General features: G+C 38.4%; 1 protein-coding gene across 2 annotated transcripts in view; it reads right to left on the minus strand.

The window, feature by feature from the left end:
- CLIP4 (CAP-Gly domain containing linker protein family member 4) overlaps positions 1-18,571 on the minus strand; it is a 31,007-nt gene extending 12,436 nt beyond the window's left edge. Inside the window, exons 1-10 of one of the 2 annotated variants that reach the window (XM_035903611.1) lie at positions 18,320-18,571; positions 17,823-17,859; positions 15,504-15,561; positions 14,774-14,920; positions 11,719-11,858; positions 10,724-10,817; positions 9,665-9,826; positions 6,230-6,348; positions 3,756-3,992; positions 427-562 (exon numbers count right to left, since the gene is read on the minus strand). In XM_035903611.1, coding sequence (XP_035759504.1) covers positions 427-562; positions 3,756-3,992; positions 6,230-6,348; positions 9,665-9,826; positions 10,724-10,817; positions 11,719-11,858; positions 14,774-14,906 — 1,021 coding nt within the window. In that variant the 5' untranslated portion in view covers positions 14,907-14,920; positions 15,504-15,561; positions 17,823-17,859; positions 18,320-18,571. Of the gene's footprint in view, positions 1-426; positions 563-3,755; positions 3,993-6,229; positions 6,349-9,664; positions 9,827-10,723; positions 10,818-11,718; positions 11,859-14,773; positions 14,921-15,503; positions 15,562-17,818; positions 17,860-18,319 lie in introns of both variants that reach the window. The other variant, XM_009648195.2, reaches the window with a different exon arrangement.
- Between the last annotated feature and the right edge of the window lie 29 nt (positions 18,572-18,600).

An 18,600-nucleotide genomic window follows, 5' to 3' on the forward strand; every position in this document is an offset into this window, starting at 1 on the left:
GACTTTGTATATCATGACTGTCCATGAAGTATCAATTAAAACACCTCAAGCTGGAAGTTAGAAAACAACTGCAGACGTGAATCTCTTACAAAGGAAGGTGAAGCAGGTAAAAGAAGCATGGCCGTTATTGTTACAACACAAACACATAGCTTCAACAATATAGATGGAAAACCAGGAAAGATTATCATCTCACAGTTTCAAGGAATTAACCAGAAATTTTGACTGGTTGGTTGTTTCAGTGGTTTTGCAAATAGCTGCAGCCAAACCACTAGGAACAGTTAAAAGAATCAATAAAACAAACAAAGCACTAGAAAGAAAAGCAACGGAATTTATCTGGTTTTATTCTCCGAAAAGGTTCATACCTTCCAACACTTCTTTAAAAAGTCAGGTTTAAAAAAAAGGTAAGAAAAAAATTAAAGGTTATACCGCGTTTCGGCGCACACTTGAAGTACTGGACTTTTCCAACACTTCCATTGTTCTTTCCTTCTGGTTCATCCAGCTCTATGCCAGCCCACTGGCCACTGGCAAATTCCGTTGTGCCACAAAATCGTAATGTACCAACCTAAAGCAAAAAGCATCAACACAGAATGACTTTGTTAAACAAGTATTGTTTACAAGAACATGGTATAGATTCCGAAGGAGACAGCAAGTCATCTCCAAGCTTCTGCTCAGAACAGAGAAATACAAACAACAATCTCCCTTGATTATTGACATCCCTATCTTTCAATGCCAGCCAATGCATTTTCCAAGATGCATTAGTCCTCATGCGTCTATTTTGTATTAAACAAAAGCAGTGGTTACTGACAGATCTCGTGACAGACAAGAATTTGACAGCAAGCACCACCGTACAATACAGCTCCAAGTCAGCAAGGTACAGGACTATATGCCTAAAGAGAAGTTGTACTTTCAGTGCCTTCCACACCAATAGTTCAGAAAAAAGGCTAGGGTATCTTGCTGAATTGGAGATTCCATGGACATACTCAATCAAAAATTCTAGAAATAGATGTATGTATAAATATGTGTATAAATACATGTACATATAATTGTATAAATATATTTTTATATATATATTGCAATGGTTGAAGGGTAAAATTCAGAGCATACTTCATTTTGTCACTGGAAGAAGTTCCTTTTATTCCCGCCTTATGATAAAACAAAATTTAAAAAAAACCAGCAAATGTTATAACATTTTTTTGCTGTTTCAGTATATACTATGTAGACTCTGAACAGGTAAGTATATCAAGACAGACCAGTCTTTCTGGTGGGTGTCAGTCTCCACAAATACGCATTATAAGCTCGCACACTTCAATGAAACGAGGGAGGAATAACTAACAGAGATGCATTTAACACTGATTTAAATTCATTTTTACATTTGATTTTTAAATTAGTTTTAGTAAGAAAAACCTTTGATCTTTCAGTTGCTCAGTTTTCATTATCTCATGTGACCTTAATACTATTAGTTCATTTTTTACTATGACTTCACTGTCTAATCCAGCCCTCAGAGAGTAAACAGACAGAAACCATTTTTTTATTTTACTATAAAACCTTCCAGCTACTCTTTCTTAATGTTCTGTAAAGAAATAAACGTGACTCAGAGCCTGTTCGTCTTTTACTCTGAAGAGCTCCTTTAAACTTGATTGTTACAGGCAGGTACATCACACTAATCTAGACCCAGACTTTTTAGCTACCAACCCAGAGATCAAACTCGGCCGGAAGAAGCTTGGCCAAGCAGCTCCAGATTCCTCCACTCTCCGGGCACCAGCTGATGGGCACTTACCCAGCAGAGGGAAGGGCCCGGCATCTTAAACAGGAGGTGGAGACAGCAAAACTGAGGCTCCAATCCTGCACAAGCCCTAGGACTTGTGGAGACGAGGAGCAGAGGACATCCCGCACATGAGAAACATGGCAGGAACAGAGGAAAAGTTATCTTCCAGCTACCGGTTTCCCTGCACTCGCGTTTCATTGAGTGTCCTTTCAGATAACATATAATCTAGCAGCACATGAGCTGGTGAAGCTGGGGGACCCCAAGTCACGTGCTCATAAACACCTGCTTACACAGCTTTCTACCCTGTAAGACAACTAGAATGACATGCGCGGTAGGAACCAAGAGAGGAACCCATTTTCCCTCTGGCATCCACTGTGCTTGGCTTTCAAGCTTCATTCAAGCCGGTATGTTAGGAGACTGCGGAAGCAGGAAAAAGAACAGGAATCCATAAACATTGCTCGTAAAAATGCTGCCATTCCAGTGCCCTCGTCCCAGCTTCCATATTCCAGAAATGAGAACTGATCCGAGAGGAGGTTAAGAATTGGGCACCATTTTCATGGGCTGAGATCAACTTCTCCATTCAGACAAATGGAGAAAGTGGGTGGGAAACAGTGTGGGAGTAATGCAGAGCAGCTCCTCGCACACAAAGAAAGGAAGGGACAAAGGCAGAGGCGGAAGAGGAAGGCCAAAAAGCGCAATCACATTCCTCCTTCCCACCTGCTGTATGACAGCTTTGGCTCCCTTAAAAAAAAAAAGCTAGCTGGAAAGCCCTGCTGGCCTTTGGCAGCAGAAAACCAGCTTCCAACAACTTCTTAAAGAACACTGTAATAGCATACTCAATTTAAAAAAAAAAAGCAATCAAACCCAGGAAGCTTTATTAAGCACATTACAGTACAAACAGTTCTATGGGCCTTACTTGGAGGGAAGATACACAAGAACACTAATTTCTTCCCTTTCTTGCTATAAAGCCTCCATTAGCTTGCAGTTACATCATCTTTCACTAAGCAATGGCTTTCTGTAAAAGAAACTTCCATGAACTTCTTACAGTCTTTAAAGAACAAGCAGCTTCCCGCACGTACTTCAGTAAAAATGCCTCCTGCATAGCCAGCGATTCCTTCACTCTTCCTGACCCAATTTCAAGAACACACCAAATGAAAACACAGAATGGAAGCTGCTTTGCACTCTCAGTGGAGTTCACTTTAGAACACTTCCGTTACGATAATTACAAATCTGAAGTTATACTAGAAAAATTATTAAAAGTAAACCTACTCAAACATAAAATTTTACTCACAAATGCCTTCAATATTTACCAGAAAAATATTAGAAATCTTTTAAAGAGTTCTAGCACTCTTAAATCATTTCAGAGCCCTTGCTATCAGAGCAAATAAAAGGTATGAATACTAACTGCAATATCAATGTTACATTTTTCAAATGCATTTTTTAAAACCTGTCTAGCAAGGTAGCTTCTTAACAGCTATTCACATGTGAGCTGGACCAGTATGAGTGACATTCGTATACTTCCACAGAACCACATAGCAACCCTGTTGGCACAGCACTGCTTCAAAGATTTTAGCTGCATTGCACCAGTGAAATTGGGTTACTACAGGCTAAGCAGAAATAAAGTTTTCTTTTACCACCTTCTGGAAACTACCAGGGGTAATTCACAAATGCACACTCATAACTGAAAGCTGGGCAGCGCACAAAGTAATCTGTAAATTTTACCATCATTTTGATGTGATACCAAAAATGTTAATAAAAACTGTTTAGAGATACAAAATGCAGACTGTGCCTGCCAAAACAGCTTTTCATAGCTTTCTTTAACACATAACTGCTCAGCTCACTACTTTCTGTAACCAGATCCTTACTGCCATCCAGAGTTCAGACCTACCAGAAAGTAGTTTAGACCCTCAAATTTGAGGTATGTCTCCAAAGGGGTAAATAAATTGACTATCCAAAAATTAGGAGGGCAGTATCAGGTTGCTCACCATACCTTCTGTCCTGCAATAACAACACGATCTCCCAGCTTCAGGCCAAGCGACAAAAGCATGGCCTTGCCTGTGACGCGATCATAGTTTGGAATCATGGCTTTTGAGATGTCGCACGAGAGAGGCACTGCATCCAGCAGTATCTGCTTGATTTCTTTTGCACTGGCTGCTGCATCTGCCATTTCCAGTGGCATATCTACTGGATCAGGAACCACATCTGCTGGAATCTGCCCTTTGTCATTCTGTAGAAATATAACATGGCACAGGAGTTAATGTTGTGACAAGACAAACCCAATCAGGCAAAACCAGAGTAGTTTATGAAGTTCATTAGGTATTTTTCCTATAATATAAACAACTATAAAACCATCCACATTTTCAAAGAAGGATGCCAAAACATCCTTATATATATAAACTAGCATTTACAGTGACTTACTTTCAAAAGTGCCAAGTCATCAAAATTTTTAACCTAGAGAACATAATTAGTACTCAGAACAAGTGAAGAACACACCTTGTATCTATCTGTGTACCTGAACACAGATTTAGAAAGGTAAGCAAGAATTCTGGTCTGTAATGCCAATACCATAATGCTAATACTTCCAAAAGAATTTCTTTACCCAGTGTATAGTTTACTCCTTGGTGAGGCTTATTCCAAATGTAAGCTAGAATTTAATTAATATATATTGCATGCATAGACTACACAAAGTTGATGTCTCATATAAATAGTTGAATAAAGCTGTTCAGGTTTATTTAGATACAGACTACTGCATCTGAGATGAATTAAGGACAGAGTCCTTTCCGAACACTTCCCACTCCCAGAGAGCAGTGACTGTGATTCCCCATCTGTCCCATGCGACACTCGCCCTAGGCCAGAGTTTTTGGAGTACCAGCTCACCTGGAGTTAAACTTAACTCTAGGCCATTTGGCCAGACAGCAACCACACCGTTGGGCTGTCGGGCTGCTACAATGGCAAATTCTACCTATGCTTTCTTCAGCGAAGGGATTAGTAATGGATCTTCACCTATCTGACAATTTTCACAAAGTCTGTGGAAACATAATTATCTCAGTCTTCCAAATTCATCTCATGAGCCCCTGGACTCAGAAATTACCAGAAGCTCCAAGAGAGAACGAGGCAGGACAAGACTGTATTTGCTTTGTTTCCTTAGAAAACAGACTAAAAGCTCAACCTTTCCCGAGCCCCCTATAAATCTCCCTGTCCCAACCCTAGAGAACCATAATCCTGACTCAGCATTTACACTCTGCTGGCCTCATATAAGCAAACTCTGCACACTGTCTCTGGTCAGAACTTTATTGTGGGATTGAAGAATTAAACACCTACCATTCCTTAAAAATTACAGTCATTCTGTAAGTCCAAGGTCAGCCCCATTCAAGTCACAGTACCTTAAAACCAGGATATAGCAGGGAGTTTGTCTTGAGTTTTTAGTCATCCCATTATCAATTGTTTTGGTCAGATTCAGCCCACCAGGTGCCCTGCAAATCTGTGTGTCAACACAAGGCCAGGGGCAGAGCAGAGGCAAGAGCGGGCACAGCAGCATAGGATTGCTTTTCTCAAGGGCAGAGACACCTCTGGCCAGCTCAGAATGCTTGTGCAACTAAAAAGCAGTACTCCCTGTGACAACAGACTCTTAAACATGCAGCTGCCGTAGAATTTGACACGTACATGCACACTAAATAATGAGACAACGAAGAAAATCAGCATTTTTGAAGAGATCTAGATTGAATAGCATGAAGAACTGTATGAACAATGAAGTTCCAGGAGATTTCACATCATCAGTGATACATAAAATAATGAATTTTGAGTACCCTTAAAACTATAATTTTTAGTTAAAAAAAAAAAAAAATCCTGAATTTGAAAGTGGAAAACTGAGATACTGCCTACACTAAAAAAAAAAACAACCGACAAACCCCAAACAAAAAAAAACCCAACCAAAAAAAAAACCCCAGAAAAAAAACAAACACAAAACCCAAGCAAACCCCAAGATTTGTGGCTAGACACATATAGCAGCACTTCACACTATAGCTCAGGCCTATTATTTGGTTAGTGAGCAGAGCAGTTAATGTTTCTTCATTATCAGTTTCTTATGCTAAGACTAAGTTTACTGCTAAGCAATGCACCGCATTTCTGGAGGTCGCAGATTGCACCCCTGTATTTCTGAAAAGATCCACCACTGCCGTGATAACTGTTACCAAGACACAAACATTAACAAACGCTCAAGCAACAAACAGAACACCACCTTGACAGCTATTTGAACTAATGAACTAGGCTGTGGCACAAACCACAAACTTCAACACACAAGTATGACAAAGCATACAAAATCATCCACTAAGAGTTATAGATTTTTTTCTGAGGCACTATCACTCCACATAACACATTTTAAGCTAACCAAAATACTGGACAGACTATTCAGTTTTTCCAGGTACTTTTTTCACCTTTTGGTGAATCGACAACCTAACTCCTTACCCTAAAGGCAGGATTTGCTCCATGTTCCAGTAAACACTTGACAGCTCCTGTACATAGGTTAAATGCAGCAATATGCAAAGCTGTTCCAAAATCAAAATCACTACAGGTGGCATCCACATCTGCAATTAAACATCACATGTGAGGTATGTAAGTCTGTTACGTGAACATTTCACCCCTACAGATTCCTTGAGAGGACATTAGTTTTTACAATTTATGTTAACATTTATACAGACAGCCCATTATTTATGTACTAAATGCATATGAGAAGTAATTCTACACAGAATATCAACCTTATCTGCATCTGTTTATTCATACCATGAACCAATCTGGAAGATGAGCATTTACTTTCATTCATTTTATAATACTGATGACTTAATTGCAAAATTGTTGCTATTCAGGCTGCCCAATCTACTGTGCTAAGATTAACAAGTTAGGAACTTCAGGTTTGCGTGTAAATTAATGTTTCAGAAATATTTATATTTTACTGCTTCTAGGTGTCAAATGTTAAAATAAGATGCCTCTTCAACCAGTTGTTTTCCTTTGTGAGCAGCTAGTGCGGCAAGGGAAAAGTGATTATACCTCTGCTATGCACTGATTTAATTACTAATGGCCAAGAACAAAGCAAGATCTAGTGATTTTTAAAATTTCTTTGTTTTCAAAGAATTGCACTCTGAAGGGTCTTGCACTGATAGTTTGGAAAACGGAGCACTGCATTTGACTAGAAGAGATTTAGTATAATACATATGCCCACCAATTGTTCCCGATATATCTTTCAATCTGCTAGGAAGTTATTACTGTTCTAGAAGATTGGAGCTTTAGCGTCTATTTAGTCTTTGGCTCCTCTCCTAAGTTATACAAGAGAGATGTCAGTTTGAGTCAATTATGCATGTGACCATTAACTAAAAATGCCAGCTGATTTAATACACAAACCAAAAGCCAACAAGTATTAGCAATAATGTTCCAGTTTGAAATACTGGTGAGGAACATAAATCTTTCTACCTCAGGGCTGTACAGTCTCCTAGTATTTTCCAGTATCAGTCTCTGTCCCAAAAACCACTACCCCTTCCCGCACTGTGATAAACAAAGTATATCCCAACATCCTCATATAGTTATACTGAATTATTATTTGGGGAGCAAATAAAACATCAACATATATAGAAAATATATAAATATATACGTCTGTGTAGATATGTCAACTTTATACATACTAGTAAAGATTGACTCTGAATTGTATGAAAATCAAAGATAAAATTTGGGATCAAATTTTAAATTTTACAATTGCACTAATACGAATACAAACTTAGCTATTTCAAATTTAATTGGCACACACATGACAAAAGACTGCATCCACGACAGCTACGTATGCAGATGTACCTTTTCTACATCAAACGTCAAAAGACCACTACCGGTTTAAAACTGAGTAGAAGCTGTGTGGTTGTATACAACCACTGAAACTTCCACGTTTAATAAGGCTATCGCCTATTTTCTGCACACATAGGAACCAATTTGCAGAAATACTGACACATCAGCTGCTGAGTCAGCAACACTTGCATGCACTCCTATTTTAAAAAGTAACTGACAAGTAGATCTTTTTTTTTTTTTTAATTAGACTAGAGTGACTTCCTCAGACTTGCAAGTTTCATGCTTAGAGTTTTTAAACACTGTTTTCTTAGGGCTTTGTTCTAGGTCTAAGTTGGCATAGCACAGGTGACAAAAAGAAACAGGTATATATCAGATGTTACCCAGTGACTACCCCCAAACTATCTGGGGGAAATTCACATGCAGCAATGGCCTGTCATTAGCAACCCATGCAGGTTACAGTCATTGTCCAATGGCACCACACAACATTTCGAATTCTTAAACCTTCAACAATTTTTACATTTAAAACCTCTAAAAATCTAAGAACAAACTAGCTCTCTGTTCTAACAATTGAGGAGTAAATCTGTATAAAGAAATTTAACTGCAGAGGGTCATAAAGGAAATAGTTTAGCAGTAAATCAAAAGGAAACATCTGTGGTACTGTTTGTTTCACAATGGGTGTCTCAGAGTTAGCACACCACTGTCTTGAAACGTTATGTATACATTAACAATCATTTTTCCTCCAATTCAGTATGGATCCATCCAAGGCATATTTGCCTTCTATGTACATCCTCCTTTCTCTGCAAACTGCCTGATGAAGCGTGGAGCCAAGATTATTCTTTCTATTAATTCAGACCACCCATTTTATATATTTTCTGAGATTAAAAAAAAAACCAAACCAAAACAAAAAATCATCTGCTTATCCAAGAGTTGCTAACTGCCAAGGCATTTAATAGGAATGGTTTCCTTGGAAATCTGAGTAAATTCCCACCACCCCTTCTGTAAGCACTGCACAGGAGGAGATGACAACACCAAATGCAAATGAGGTCTGAAAGAAGGCCTAATCTGCTGATGCAAATTATGGAGACCAGACTATTGAAATGCAACGTGGACTTAACTACTGTGCAGTCTTAGTTTGCCTTTTATTACCAACCTATACTTGTTACCTCTTAAGCATGCCATACCAATAACAGCACTGTTTAACAATTACCTCCATGACAATTCAAGATGTGGTAAACAAGCCTTGTGTGCTCCAAAAACCTATCAGCTTTTCAGAACTTTGAGACAAGAGTCTTTAGCTACGAGTAGCTAAAAAAGGGTATTAATCATTTTGCAAAATGGCACAATCAGCAGGATATTCAGTAGAATAAATTACATTTGTACAACTTCAGTATTAAAATTGCTCGCTGGTTTTGATACCCTGACCAAATTAGGAACAAATGGTTCTGGTTCAAAACCATTTCTATATTTCCATTTGCATTAGTATAAATAGGGCTCCAATTACCAACCCTCCATATTATCATTCCAAAAGATATTATCTATTTAAGCCAAACACTAAAGTCAAACTGTTCCTTACACATGACCCTCTAGATAGCTGAGAAGTGGGAAAAATGAGCATGTCAAAGTTGCTTCAGTCACTAGTTTGCCACATGCCGTTGCCAAATGCCCACTTCGCCTTTACCCTTCTCCCAGCTCAATGTTTAAGGATAAATCTTAAAAAAATCTAAGAATTTACCAGAATAGTTACATCTTTGGTTTTCTGTACACATTCACTTATTCCTCAACAACTTAGAATTACCCTGTTTGCTTTCCGTTCTATTAGATATTTCTCTACCATCTTGTACAAAGCTTAAGTTTAAAAACCAGCAATGGAATCAGTGCATTAAACAAACAAACAAAAAAAAATAGGTTAAGAGAAATATGAACCAATGAGGCTGACTAAAACAATAAGCAAGTGGAAATTTTAAGTATAATGGATGAACAAACCCCACACTTAAAGATGACTACAAACCAGCTTAGGGTCAACAGAGTTACTAAATACAGACAACTATATGAAACAAAGGTAACAATGCCTACCTTTTGGCTTTGCATTTTTCAAAATAACACTAATAAGTTCTGGAACATCAAAGTAGGCAGCATAATGCAAGGCATTCATATTTGTCCAGCGGCTGCGTAAACTGCTATCAGCACCCAAATCAATAAGCTGCGTCGCAAATTTTACAGCGGTTTCAACGTCACCTGCAAGGCAAATTTTGTAAAACATGCATTAGAGATTTGACCTCGAAAAACATGCACATGCTCGTGTGTAACACATAATGTATATTAAACCCTTAAAGCTATTAAACCTCAAAGCTCACAGCAGAACAATTACTATGCCTTTCTTTTCAGGATTAGGATGCAGAAGTCTTTGCCTTTTATTACAAAGGGCTGAAATCTCTACTACAGTATATAACAACACTATCTGTTTAACACTAACGTAAATAACACATCACCCATCAAAACCAGGGATTTTAGTATCCAATAAGAAGAAAAAAAATTACACACCATAATGCTGAAATTTATGTTAAGAGGTCTGCCAACATCAGAAAAGCCTGAGCTCACTCAGAAACTCAGTTCAAACTCAGAGGAGAGCTGGGTTCAGGTCAACAAAGAAGTAGTGTAACACAGAAAAGTTATCAGGGGTGTTCAGACTTAGATATGCTCTTATTTCCATATTTATGATCACAATAATGCAAACAAAGATTATTGTTTTCTTCAGACATGATCAGGGTGAAAGATTAAAAAAAAAAAAAAAAAAAGAACAGCCAGTCTCCTAAATGTTCTAGTTTCACTGATGTAAGAAAATTGTCGATAGCTTAGTATGCAGTTTGTACCCCAGCCTGAAACAGCCTTTGCTACATTAAATATGTTTAAGCTGGTACTATTGCTTGCAATACCTATACCACTAACACAACTTACTCCCAACTGCCACGACTGCATTACAGTTCTGTATCTTCCTTTCTGATGGCCACTAGAAGAGCCAAAACAAAGCACTAAATATAAATCTGCTACAAGGAAAAATTCGGCAATGGTCGGTGGGATTAGCCTTTGTGAATTAATTAGGTTTTTACATCTATAATGACGTTCTTTACTCACCAATACCATGAGCCCCTGATTTGCAAGTGTAATGCAAGAGAGTCATATCAGTCAGTCCATCTCTGTCATTCACATTGCAGCCCCTTTTAATGATCTGAGAGACAAATGGAAAACAAGCACATTTTAGGTCTGGAGTATCTCTGATGTCAGTATTATTTAGTAAGTTATTTCAGATACATTGATTCCTGGATTCATTTTGATGGCTAATAACAAAGAAGCCTGCCAGAATAGACCGTAACTGCAAAACTGAGCAACATGCACAAATGTAATAAATATTATTACATGAGTATCATTAACCTTCATTGTTTACAGATTTTAAAGCTTCTTTATATTATTACTTCTAGCATACATTTCACATGCTGAAAAGTTAACTGCTTAACTGAACAACAGGAAAACGTTATCATTTATGAAGTCTCTTCCCTTGCTCTGTGATCTCTCAACAATTCCCCCCCCAAGAAAGCCCCCAGTTATACTACAGTAGGAAGAATCTTTACAATACCTCCCCACCTGTCTGGAAAAGCCTGCATTCCAGAAGAAGAAAAATAATGAAGTAGTATGGAATTACTAGAAACAAGGCGTCTTCTGAAAGCAGCCTATTGCAGACTGCAAAGAGATTTCAGTTCCTAACTCATTTCGTGCCTTGGAAACATTGCTCTTAAGGTCAGGCTTCACTGTAACTTCATATTGGAGTTTATGATCACTGCTAAGTAGGAGACTGGAATGCCAAGGTGAAAGGTCTCTAAACAACTGCTTTGAGAAGAAACATTGTTTCTACCATCTATCCAAATGTACTGAATTTTTATCCATCATCTTTCTCTTCCAAATGAAACCTGACATGTGGAATACAAGGCACTGATCAGTAACTACTTGTTAAAAGGCAGAAACTGTATCTGCGTTTATGATTAGTTCTGCTTCTGAATGAACTGGTTTTATTCGTTGCCAACATAGCAGTTCTTCAACACTGAAAGCATTAAGGATCATCACTTACACCTCACCTCATTCCCAATAATATCAATATTCTGCTGGACCTGTGGAACCCACTGCCTTAAGATAGCAAACAATTCAGAAACTGATGTTTTGGGGTTGAAAAGTATCTCTTGGCATGCCGCATCATTGGGATCGAAGAAGGAAAACTCTGTTAAAAACAAGGAACCATTAGGTACAATTGTAAGTTTTAACATGCATTTAGTTTTTCAAATTCAGGGGCAAAGAATAGCAGAGAGAGTCACTTTACTGGAAAATCAGAATGTTGAATTAATTTAGAAAATTTTCTTTAACATTAGGTCTATTTTTCCTTTAATACCAAGGTCTTGCTTATACTTTCAAAAAAGCTTTGAATCAACAACCAATACAATGGTACCGCAAGACTGATTTTAAGTTTAGGCAAGGACTAACAGAGATGTGCAGTGATTGTGCTAATAAGGGTTCTACTCTTGCTTCCAGCTAGCCGAAGCCTGCTGATTCTAAGCTGTTCCCAAGCACAGACAAGCCTCTTGATTTCTCAGTGATTCAACACGTACATGATTTCTCCATATGCCACAAAACATGTCTTTTCCTTCTTCTTCCATCACAATTTACATAAAACACACCAAAAACCACACACGGGCACAAATCAGGAAGGAATTCTATGGCCTCCATTATTTTCAGATATTTCACGAATGTATCAAACCCAGCTACAGGTAACAAACATCTTTAAAAAACTAAGCCACCAAACCAAGATGAGAAAAAAGATATATTTTTAAGATTTTACACCTCCTGTTACTTCAGGCAACCCAAAGTATAGGTATAAAAACCACCTTATTATTAAAGTATGATATTTCATGTTACTTACAGCTGTATGAGTGTGCATGTATATACACATACTGTATTTTAAATTTGTGGCATTTCTTCCAGCTCTGGAAAACCATATGAAAGAATGTGGATACCAATGGCTATTAGGAAAAGGAAAAGGAAGCAGAACCTACTGTCATCAGCAAATGACTGAATCATGGAAAACACTGAACTTTTACCCCTGCTGCAGCTATCAGGGAGTTGCCTTTTTAAAAGGTTTCAAATAAATGTGCAATGTCAGCTTGCATCAATCACAGATACAAGGCTCTCAGAGCGGACGTACAGGTTAAGTAGAGCATCAGCCATCTGGGTGTATGACATGGCATAAGCTACCTCTGGATGAATCATCACCACCTTTCCTCAAAAAGAGCACACCACGCTCCTAAATTGGATTAACAGACAAAAGCATGAACGGAGCTCGCTTCCTGGCTATCTAGAGTTCCTCTAACTGCATTGCCTTGATTCAACAAGAATGAAAAAGGAGGCCAACTTCACTGATATTTAGCATGAATTTCTATTGCACCTAACGTATAAAAAAAAGCAAACGCCTTATCTCCCAGGACTACACAATGTGTGCTTCTTAACTACATCCCATGTGTTGACACAGATCTACTGATTTATCCACTAATATTTAACTTCCACATAAACCACAGTTGCTGAACTGATGCTGAAAGCTATGAAGTAAACAGACAACTACCCAGTAAGATTAATGATCTTGCACAACACGCATGATTCTTGCTCTACCAGGAAGATTTCTAGCCACGAATCTGAACCAAATTATAGATCAGAAATCAACTCTAATAGACTGTTACAATCGGCGTGCTAGGGTAAAAACCTGAGAATGTATTAAGTATTAATAACAACTACCATAAGTGCTTAATAAGCGATCAGCTGTAGAGTTTGCAAACCAAAGAAATGTTACAGGCAATCTGTTAAAACAAGAAGTTCCATGAAAAGATGACCATGGAATTAAAAAGCATTACTTTTTCCACCTCTCTCCCATACATTAATTACAGTGCTCAACTGCATTAAGGGAGAAAAAATGCACTTAATATAATGACCAAGAATCTTCATCTGTTGTGGTTTCACCTTCTTTACCCAGGTTCAGCAATATTACTGTTACACGGGTGACAATGACCTCCTATAGAAGGAATTTTTTATTCAACAAGTAGGAGAGTAGGACAGATAGTAGTGATATTGCAGTGTTATCAGAAGATACCACAACACAACAATGTTTAAAGAAGGACATATGGAAATTTTTTCTAAGGGATAAGAAAGCAGAATGGAGTAAATCAGGCAATACTTAGAGTATGTTATGGTTTAACCCAGCAAGCAGGACAAACAAGTTGAACAGGGCTAAACTGTGTAAAGACACATGTTGTGTACTAAAATACATTGTATGGAACTGTTATATTTCCAACCTGTACTAATTCATCAAATGGGTCTCAAGAATGCTGAGTCTGTCAAAGACAGAACATTACATGTATTTATTCTTCCTGAATACAGTTGATTGCTGCAATCAATGCATGGGAAAAGCAGAGGTGGAGGCAGTAATTTTTAAGTATATAGATGCTATTAACAACTGCAATATTCAAAGGCATTATAATTGTAGCTATCTATGAAGATCCTTACCTACAGTGACATTTTAATACATTATATATCTGGTTTAAAATATTATTATAATATATAAGTGTGAAGACAATGCAACATTATTTCGAAAGCTGATCACCGATACTTGCTATGATTTTCTAACACCCATTTCAGTCCTTACCACCATAAACATCTACACTTCCAAAAGAAATATCCCCCTATAGTCTATTGTTTACATACTGAAAGCATGAGAAAAAATGCAACTCTAGAGGTCTTAAATGTGACGTAGATGCTTAACTACATTTAATTACTGTGATTTTACATCTTAACACAATATCCAATTCTACGTTGAGATGTAAAAAACCTACAAACATCTGACCACACACACACAGAAGGAAAAGTAAGGAGGAAAAGATATTTTAATTTAAAATGTATGCAATAAGAAAAACAGAAAAAGCATGGGTCTTCAGCTTCCACTCTCTTTAAAAAATAACAGAAAATTCATTTAACAAGCAGTAGACTTTTTCTGAAAAGAAGGAATAAACTAAGAGTTAATGGTTTTTCTTAAAATTTATTATTCAAATTTATTCAGTGCTGATCACAATTTCAGTTTCTGGTAAAAGTACGTACCACAGTCTGAAGGCATTGGTGCTGCAGCAACAGAAAAAGTAACAGACGTTTCAGAGGTTGGGAATAAGAACCGTTCTCTTCCAATGAGGGAATCTCCTTCTAAGGAAGGTTCTGGGAGATCCTCTATGGTCATCTTCTAGAAAGCCACTTTAGGAGAAAAATAATTAATAAATAACCTCATTAGAAAGACTTTGGATTAGTTCTATCGTAGTAAGATATAGTGTGCAATGAGACTAGATCTCTCCTTTTTGCAAGCATAAACTCTTACTAGCATTAAATTTCTCCAAACTAATTAATTAGTAAAAGCTAGTAGAGTATGGTGTCAAGTATAGCCAACTCCCAGTTTTGACTTCATCACTAAACTTGCATGTTATTAATGGAAAACATGATATTTCTCCCCAACTTTCCACTTAAGAACTATGAAAATAATACTACTACAATTAGCAACCACATGGTGACAATGAATGGATTAGTGTGTTTTACAGCTTTATGAAAATGCGAAGCATCAAGTGCCTGTCCTCATGCTCTGCATGCATATTCTACTCCTTCACCGTGAGCAAGAACAAGCTACCAGCTACAGCTTTCTCCTCTTTTAAAATTCCCAGCACTTTAATCTTCCCACACAAAGCTGCAGACAATTCATCACTGAGTGATTCACTCCCGGACTCATGATTCCATATCAGCTCCTTTCCCAGCTTCTCCCATCCATGTTCTAAAATAGCATACTTACCACAGTGTTGTAACGTCCACCCCGGTGCTGTTTCCAGTCAACTTTTCAGGCCTTGGACCTAGGAGGAGAAAAGAAAGATTAAATGGCCCTCTAGAATTATAGTGACATTTTCTAACAACCAGGCCAAGTTACATTCTGGTTACGGTTCATACACTAAGATCAGAGGAGAGCTGTCTACCCCTTGCAAGACATCTACTCAGGCAAATTCAGTAATAAGTAACAAAAAATATTATTCTTAATAGAAACAAGCATTATTGCACTATTGGAGACTACATCTCACAGTTGAAAAAATGAAATTCTGCATCTTGAATTTTCATGTTTAAATACTCAAGGTAAAAGCAGCACTTCTACTAAACAACCTAAATTTTTATTCTGGAGATTCCTATACAGGGCTCTTTACTCAGGAATTTGTTTAGCCTGTTTGCTTGACAGGAAGAATTCATGGAGCTTCAAGGCATGTTTGGTTTTATTACGTTTAATCTATACACATGAGTAAACAGGAAAAATAGTCTGGGTTTGAGACTTATTTTGGCTTTTGTATCTTACACACAACAAGCTATGTGAATAGATTTATTCTAATATTTCCCCAAATAAATTTGTCACGCTATTTGGGAGCCTCACATAATCTACATTCTAACAATAAAAGGCATTTTAGCAGTGAATTACAGATGCTAATCTTGAAGTAAATAAATTAAGACCTCCTCTTCTCACACATCACGCACAGTTCATCCTGTCCTCAAGTTGGAAAAGAGGTCCACATGAAGAATGCTCATTTCTCTCCAAATGGTACATTTCCTCAGTCTTATGCAGCTGTACAAATCCATGTGCTGGCACAAAGGGAAGATCAAGAAGGCAGCCAGGGGGAAGGGCAGGACTATTTTTTTCCCCCCACAGCATTATCAAATTGCATTGGCTTAAGCATTCTTAGATTCAAGAAGGCCAAAAATATCACTAATTATTTCAATTATTATTTCATCCAGTAAGGAAAAGTTAGTGCTTACATTTTGAATGGCTTTATAGTCATCGTAAACTGGATAGCAACGGCTTTCCTGTACAAGGGACTAAATAGTCTCTTAATCTGCAAGTTGCTAATTAAATCTGTTTTGTAGGGCAACAGTGAAATAAATTTGCTACCATCTGATATTTGTTCAGAGGCTATGTCAAAATAAAACAAAACAAAGCTTTGTAAAACACATGAATCCACAAGTTTTTCACAGGTAGCGCATCAGACACTCTCACAAAACGCACAAAGGAACACAAGCATGAATACAGAAGAGACGCTGGCTGAACCTGTTAAGTTAGAAAAAGACAGGAAAAGAATCCTGAGCTTTTTGCACAGCGCTGCCATTACAACACTGAGGAAACAAAAGGAACACAATGAAAAGTAGCCAGACCTGATTGAGCAGATGGTAACCAGGAAGAGGTGAGATTTATAAAGCACGATGACAAAAGTTGCTGGAACTAGAAAGCAACAGAGACATTTGAAAATTAATACAAAAAAAGACTGTTTACTGCACACAGAAAAGCAGACCAAACAGAACAGAATCTGTGAGTTTGCAAGTATCCAGGGCATCTTTTACGCCGAGGGGCCCACAAGTCTCCAGGGCATCTTTTACGCTGAGGGGCCAGAGGGGAGAATACAGTCTGTCACACAAGTGAAAAGAATTCAGCACATGAGCTACCAAAGCAAAGCAGGCAGGGAAACAACCCGTGTTGTGGGGTAGGTGGCATGAAGACCCAAGCGCTACAATGCACACACCAACCCAGCTAGTGCCAACACCCCCTGACCTAAACGTGCACATCCTTACACTGTGGGATTTTAATCTGGATCTAGAAATATATTACCATGTCATGACACAGTACTGAGCCTTGCAACGTCAAGGCAACAAGGTGTTCTGCACCCATGACTACCTCCAGAGACTGCTAGCTCAAGTGTAAGAACATCACAACCAGTTAACATCACACATGCATACCTGGAAAGGCAAAAGAAAAGCAGAAGGTTGAAAACTATTTCGAAGAAAGGGAAAAGACAAACAGACATTGTCCTCGTCATGACTTCTGTTCCGAGCAAAAGCGCACCTGCCTGGGGTATTAATAACGTCCAATGCATACAGACTGAGGTAGGAAGCCCTGGTGAAATGGAATGGAAGGCCTTCCAGAAGAGCAATGATTTCCCTACGTTAGTAAGATGAGTTTAGACAGACAGAAAGAAACAGTTAGAGAAATAAAATGAAAGAAAGAAAGGACAGAATTTTCCTGTCCGCAGCATTGCCAAACTACCACTAAGCGTAGCTGGGCACAGCAGAGTATCATACTTACTATTTTCCAGCCATATGTTCTTCTAACTGAATTAAATCTGTAAATGAAAAATAGAAATATCATTAAAAAAAAATAAGAAAACTTGAAGGAGTCATCAGATGCACACACAAGACTGAAGAGCAACTACAGGTTTCCCGATATGCACACGTTACAGAGAAGTGCACGGTACCTCCACATATTAAAAAAGAAAAAAAAAAAAAAAAGTCATATAATACAGGACCCAACTTTTTCACGTACTCCAGATTTTGTAATTTGCAATTTGTGTTAAAGCACAAATACAAAGTTTTCCTGCAAGTGCTATAAAAAACTTGCAAATGCTAAATAAAGCACTTCAAGTGATGAAGTACAAGTGCGCTAGGGCTTTGATAGCAGAACTTGCCACAAACGCAATGCTACTCTTGGCAGTGACTACACGTAACAGACTACTCGTCATGTACTTATACGCACTCGAGGAGAAAAATTAAGTTCAGAGAACCAGACTCTCGCACGTACGCTACCTGCTTGCTCCAGAAAATTTACAGCAGGAGTGGCGGGCGCGTTGGGCGTACGCCGGAGCGGCACCTGGCCTCCCGCCAGCGCACCCAGCCACGCTCAGGACTGGTTTTTCAGCCGGGGCGCGGGGCCCCCCTCCAACGCGGCGCTGCGCTCTGGGAAGCTGGAAGTTTAAGGGAGTTGGGGTTTTGGGGCCCTCCAGGCCGGCTCTGCTGGTTCCAAGCTCCCCGCGTTACCTCCCCCAGCAGAAAGCCTGGTACCGCTCCGACGCGACCGCGACGGCGTT

The sequence above is a fragment of the Egretta garzetta genome, unplaced genomic scaffold, assembly GCF_000687185.1.
Source record: "Egretta garzetta isolate BGI_Z169 unplaced genomic scaffold, ASM68718v1 scaffold11, whole genome shotgun sequence".
Lineage (NCBI taxonomy): Eukaryota > Metazoa > Chordata > Aves > Pelecaniformes > Ardeidae > Egretta > Egretta garzetta.